General features: G+C 36.8%; 1 protein-coding gene across 2 annotated transcripts in view; it reads right to left on the reverse strand.

Moving 5' to 3' along the window:
• Nucleotides 1–6,953, reverse strand: part of KCND2 (potassium voltage-gated channel subfamily D member 2) — a 256,522-nt gene that overhangs the window by 247,728 nt on the left and 1,841 nt on the right. For both annotated transcript variants that reach the window (XM_072327644.1, XM_072327637.1), the window contains exon 2: nt 5,499–6,672. In XM_072327644.1, the coding sequence (XP_072183745.1) occupies nt 5,499–6,613 (1,115 nt within the window). In that variant the 5' untranslated portion in view covers nt 6,614–6,672. The remainder of the gene's footprint in view (nt 1–5,498; nt 6,673–6,953) is intronic.

Here is a 6,953-nt window from a genome sequence, read left to right on the forward strand (position 1 = left end):
GTTTGATTACTTAAGGCTTTTACTAAAACACAATATTCAATGAGGATTAGGTGAATTATACGTCACAATTAATAGGTCAGGCACTAGGCATAATTATACTCTGAGTCGATTTGTTCTGCTGTCCTAAATCAGTGTATTTCTTTGCTACATCCTGCTCCCCACAGATCTTGTGGTACTTGTCTCACAAAAACTGCAAGGAAAGAAAATTCTGTTTCCACCAAAGGGCAAAATAAATTAGATTCTGTGCAGAAACATCTTTTCATTAAGTATTAACTTAATGTTTTGGTTTTTGTTTTTTTTTTTTTTTTAAATGAAGCAAGGATATTCATGATCAAGAGAAACAGGTGAAGTAAACTAACTGCTGCTTTTCTAAGAGATCTACTGTATAATTGTTTAACAGGAAAGTTGATCCATAGTGCAACTAAACAGGAAAATAATGACCCAGTTCCTCTGTCAAGGACCATTGCTGAATGGCCAAACACAATTTGAGCCATCTTCTGATTGAAGAATAAATAATCTTTTTCACCGCCATCAAAATGACCCTTCTTTTTTGTATTTCTCGCTGGAGCCATTTCTGAATATCTAGTAATATTCTTTGAAAGTGATTACACTATACTTTGTCTCTCCTTTGTTATATAGAATTCTAATGATTCAGGCAATTTCCCTGCTGTGAAGAGAAAATAGATTGAGACGTTGAAAACATTTGTAAAATCCAAACTTCACTAGGTTGGATACAAGAATGTAAAAATATAAAATTACTGTTTGAAATAGGGTCGAAAATATGAAACACACACACGAATGACCCATATGTAAGAGACAGAGAAATAACATTCCATCTTTTCTAATCTTTACCATTGTAATATTTTTCATGGAAGTATTTCTAAACTCTTTGCAAGGATTTCTAATGTTGTGCCCTCTTTTTAGATTTTATTTAACTCATATATTTTTAACATGAGTTCTGAAGAGACAGGCACTTTCAAACCAACATGAAGAGACCACTGAAACAAAAGGCACTTGAAGAAAAGGAAAACCAGATAATGTGTGTGCCATTTGGAAAATAAAAATAAATAAATAAATAAATAAATAAATAAATAAATAAATAAAAGGTGCTGTGGAAATTTTATGATGCTCATAAGGAAAAAAAATCTATCAAACAAAGGTCAGGAAAAAATACCCTCTTATGAGGAAAGTTCAGGTTAAATGAATGGCAATGATGATGAATGGAAGATTTGATCTAAAGGTGTGGGATGAATCAGGACTCTGGAAGAAACAGAATCAAACGAAACAGAAGAGTCTTAACATAGACTCTAACCTTGTCTGAAACTAGAAAGGAAAGGAGCCAAATCAGCTGGCAAATTCTGAAACAGGAAGAATGTGGAAAGTGGTATTTTGAAATAACTGCAAAGAAAACTAATGGATGGAATATACCCCAGGGATGTAGTAAGAATGGAAAAAGAGTGATGAAAAGGGAATGAAACTTACAGGAAAACAAAATCCATCATCCTATTACCCTGTTCACTAGTTGAAGCTTTCCACTGTCACATCCAGTCACCTGATTATAAAGTATTAGGTACAAGTAATTTGATATATCTTAGATGGGATTTCACATACATTATGGGCTATATTAACAAATAATGAAAATGAATGGGTTCTTTATTGTTTCTGGAAGACATACCTCTAGTTTACATAATGAAAGCAAATAAATGAATACTCTTGTGTTTAAGCCTCTCTTAATAAAATATCATGCTCAGCCACAAATGTATTATATGACCTGACAAAGCTACCTGATGTAAATTCTATAAATATAAAAGTTTAATATAGAAGTGAGATTGCTTTGGAACTAGTTGCAAAAGAGCACCGTGTTCCCTATTTAAAGTATAATATCTTTATAAAGTATTAAAGTACACTACAGCTCTGTCTGATTTGGGAATAAACATCACCCGGACACCATCTAAACCTTACCAGCTATTCCAGCCCTTTGTTGGCTACTGGCAGGGCAGAGGGAAAGTTATTAGATTATCATGTTATGAGGTGACAGTAGAAAGTGACATAACTGTGTCATGATGGATATAGATGTTCACAAGCCCTCATGTAAGTCTGTCAGTCCCAATTCTATACATCTAAGCTTTTTTTTTTCCTCTGCCATGTTGTACATTAGCCATTTCTTGACCTTTTTGCCTTAAGTTCTGATTTCATTGTTATCTTAAATCTCCATAAAACTGCTCTGTGATGTCTTCCAATTTTATTATCTTGTCCCTGTTCTGTTTTTCACTTTGACAGAATTAATACTGATAAAATACTAAACTGAAATTTGAAATCAGTTCAGTTTACATAAGAGCACATATGACCCTAAAGACAACTATCTATCATTTCCTTCCTTCCTTCCTTTCCCTTTTCTTTCTCTCTTCCTAACTTCTCACTAACACTTTTTTTGCTCTTTCCCCCTTCTATCAATCTTTTTTTAAAATCTATCTCTATTTCTTTATCTCCTCCTTTTTTTCTCTTTTTTTTCTTTTCTTCTTTTCTTCCCTTCCTCTCTCCTTCAACATTCTCTAAATCTCTTTTTCTCTCTCCTTCCTCTTTATTTATTTATTTCTTTCATGTAACAACTCCATCTACCACTGTGTACTACCTGAGTGGACCAGTCAAGAACTGTTAATAACTGAGATGCCCTTGAAGGTTAAAATGTAGTGATACTTGAAGTCACTGGCACTCTGAAGAGAAAAATGTAATCTATGGTTTTAAAAGATAGTTTAATTACTTGGCAATCATGCAGAACTGAGAAATACAGCTCTGCTTCCATGATAATAACTCCCCAAACTGCAAAATTTGCTTACTCAATACCTGTGCTATATGGCAAAATATGAGAATGACAGCAAGACTCAAAAACTCAACTTCATATCAGCCTCTCATTTGGTATTAACATTCATGTATATTTTTATAGTGTTTCTTAAAATCTATTGTGTATTATTGTCATTAAAAAAAAAAAAAAACTACAATATTTTATCTCACTTTGATCCAAAAGAAAAAAAGAAATTCATATAGAGCCCATTTATATGGCTCTAATTCAGCTAAAACTAAAATTAAAAATGAATGGGAGTTCTATATTAGTAAGTGGATGAGAGGACCTTGCACAGAATCAAAGGTAGCAGTACTAATTACAATCAGCTTTCACTGACCCTTACTACTTTTCCTTGTAATTTCCCTCTTTTTGTGTAATTATTCCATCAACTGAAAAGAGTTCAAGGCTTTTATTATGTTAATTCTATTTAACTTATTCATACGCATTTAACATTTAAACATAATCTTTATATGATTATCATGATATTAACAAAAGAACATCATCTAGCTAATGCATTGATTAATGATTTCCCAGGCATTTGTGACGTCTGCCATACCTGAACTTCTGAGGGTGGAACCTTGAATCCCTGTGCAACCAGCTCAGCACTTTCTCTGTGAAAACTGCTTCCAGAAGTGAGCCAAGCATCTCTGTATTCTTTTTAAACCATTTAATTTCCACCAGGATATAAATATTGTGTGGCTGCATGCTTGAAAACAGGTTCTATTCAAAGAGTTTTTAATGACAAACAGATCACATCAGTAGTCAGTATAACATCTCAAAACCTGGATGTTTCCATTATTTCATGAAAAAAATAGAGAAATTGTATCAACACCTAATAAATGCCATACACTTGTAATGATCAGTTATGAACTGGTCATACGATTTAGGACAAAATTATTTTCAGTACCACGGACAAGTACAGACAAAACAGCGTCCAAAATAGCGAGTACAGCTTATTTAACACATTTCATTAAAAAATGTATATGTACTGATAAGCTCCTGCTCTTCCATAATAGAATTATATATCCTGAATATTGATAAATTCTCACAACCTAACTTGTTGAAATCACTGCACGTTAAAACAATGTGGCAAAAAGAATGAGCATCAGAAAGCATGGGACTTTGGAATTGGTTAGCATTTATAAGTTGTACCTTATGTTAACTTGTCCCTTCAGTTTGTCACTAAGAGAAGAAAGTAAAAACCAAAAGAATCCAGCAACCTAAAAAGCAGACTAAAATCCCCAAAGCTCTTGTCACTCCTTTTTAGCATAACTTGCCCTTACAAGTGGTATGAAATATTTACAGTGCACTATATTTATCTTTGTTATATCATGCTGAAGATAAAAGCTCAGTGTAAAAAGTGGTGGCACTACACAGTCCCTTTATCTTTTCCAATATTTTGTATGTCCATTTCCCAAGTAAATTTAATTGCACATAATAAATCAACTTTTTCATAATAGTTTAATAGTGTACTTTCATTTTGTTAAATTTAAACATTATACATATTTCATAAATCTCAACAGTCCCAACAAGATGTGGTGAAGTGTTTGATTAATAAAATGAAGGGCTTTCCCTATATGAGAAAAAAAGTTTGACTTTAAACAACTGTAGTTATTAAATAACTAAAAAAAATTCTACAGAATCAACAATTTCCTGTTTCATAGCTCATATTCTACATCTCAAAATAACCTTCTTAAATTAGTCAGCCTTCTAAATCCCTGTTAGAACTACAGACAAACACATTTTACAACCTGGTACACCGAATTACCTGCTACAACATGATTCTGGTATCAGTAAGAAAGTTTAAAAAACAATACTACACCCCACCTTTTCAGTAAACTCAACTGGGATCTGCCTAATGCCAACAACAGCATGTTTACATTCCTAACGTTCTTCAAGAATGCAAACTGTCATTAGAATTATGTTTCACGACATGAGCTTGATCTGTCATACAGACGTCTCACATTTCCTCAGATCACTTTCCAGAATCTGTCACAGGTCAGCGTAGCGAGACGCACCATTTACTTGCGACCAAGTTAAAGTAACACAGAAATCAAAGGAAATCTATCCAGACTCCTAAGTAACATCAAGAACCATATTTGTGAAAACTGAAGTATCTATACTTGCTTTATTTTCACAAAAGTGAATGACTTTGTGATATCCAACTCAATACCCAGTCTACAACATATCATTTCAAACAAAATGGCAGACCCACTTCCTTTTATGCATGATCACATTAAAATATTGCATCTGGGTTGTCCTTATCCTTACTTTAGCAACACTGTAACAAGTCCTGTCAGCAAACACAACACACTGTTAAAAAGCCACTGATAGCTCACAGATCTCCATAAAATATTCACATTTCAAAAGCCAAACCAGAATAAAATGTTAGAGCAAATGGCAAAGACAGCAAACTTTTTTTTTTTCTCAATTTATCTATAGTTTTGGGGTTTGGGTTACTTCAGAAACGTTTCTAACTCCATATGTGAAACACTTAGACAGAAGTGCTGAACTGTATTCATGAAGTTGTGTAGCAAAAAGACCTTCCCTCTCATTTTTACTACCAATTTTATATATTTTTTAAATCTTGCATTTTTCCTTATTGTCAACCCACTTGTTGGAATGTTGGCTGTAACCAAACGCCAGCTGCACTTACCCCAGTGTTGTCATGGTGACAATGGTGTACCAGAAGGCAGCAGGGATGCTGGTGAACTTGCTGGCTGATGAACCTTTCTCTGCATAGTACATGACTGTGGCAAAGATGATGATGGCCATGGTGAGTGAGAAGAGGAGGAAGCCTAACTCCGAGGCACAGCTTTTGAGGGTGTAACCCAGGATGCGTAGCCCCTGTGAGTGGCGCGAAAACTTAAAGATCCTGAAGACACGAAAGACTCTTAATGTCACAAAAGCCCCACTGACGTCCTCATTATCTGTCATCACCAGGCCAATGTAATATGGCATGATGGCTACCACATCAATGATACTCATGACACTGCGCACAAATTTGTAGCGACTCGGAGCTGCCAGCAGGCGTAGGAGATATTCAACTGTGAAGATCATGACACAAGCAGTATCCAGACAGAAGAAAGCCACGGCATAACGCTCTCCGCAGGGCAGCTCCTTGATGCGACCTGGGCTTACCCCACAGGGCACTGTCTCCACCACATTGGCAATAACAGAGACAGCAATGAAGAAACCAGTGACATAGTAGAAGACTAGAGCCAGCGTACTTGTGTGTGGGTTTTCAAAGGCCCGCCACATTCTCTGCCGAGCTGTCATTGAGGGCAGGGAGCTCTCAGCTGCATGATCCTGGTCAGCATCGTCCTGCAGACGCTCAGCGTTCTCACGCCGGCGATCCTTGTACTCCTCATAACAGCAGTCACCAATGATCTCTGGGATGATGCCAAAAAAGGCCAGCTCCTCATCATAAGCAGAGATGCACTCCTGGCGGGGGTAATGGAGCTTCCCAGTACGGTAGAAGTTGAGAATGTGGCGGAAAATATCAGGGTCCCGATCAAAAAAATACTGCTGTGTCTCAGGGTGGTAAAAGAAGTCCCGCTCCGAACTGCCCAGCAGAGTGTCAGGGTAGCGCTCCAAGGTGTCCAGCCATGTCTGGAACTGGATGCCACTCACATTCAGCACAATCAGAGAGTCTTGGCTTCGCTTTCTCTCCTGCCGTGGAGCAGCTGGCATAGGACCTGTGGCCACTGGCATCCATCCTATGGCTGCTGCCCTGGCAAAGGGTAACCAAGCTGCTACGCCCGCTGCCATGGTCCCAAACAGCTACTACAGCTGAGAGAGTGAATCTACAGACAGTTCTGGTCCAGCCACTAAAATACAAAAGGAAAAGAAAAATACAAATGCTCACACATTTTCAAGGCTCCAGAATTTCCAAACATTGCTGTGATTTTCAGTATTAACCAAGCTGTCTGATTCTTCCTCCCTGGCATTTTTTTTTTTTTCCTTCTTTTTCTTTTTTTCTCCCCAGAATGTCCTTTCCAGGGGCTAGTTAGCCAGTTAGGACAATAAATCGGGGCACTTCGAAAATCAACGTATTCATGGCTTCTACAACTGCCTAGCAGCCAGGTCCTTTGGATACAAGGTCTCTTGG

This window comes from Excalfactoria chinensis, chromosome 1, assembly GCF_039878825.1.
Source record: "Excalfactoria chinensis isolate bCotChi1 chromosome 1, bCotChi1.hap2, whole genome shotgun sequence".
NCBI classification, from domain to species: Eukaryota; Metazoa; Chordata; class Aves; order Galliformes; family Phasianidae; genus Excalfactoria; species Excalfactoria chinensis.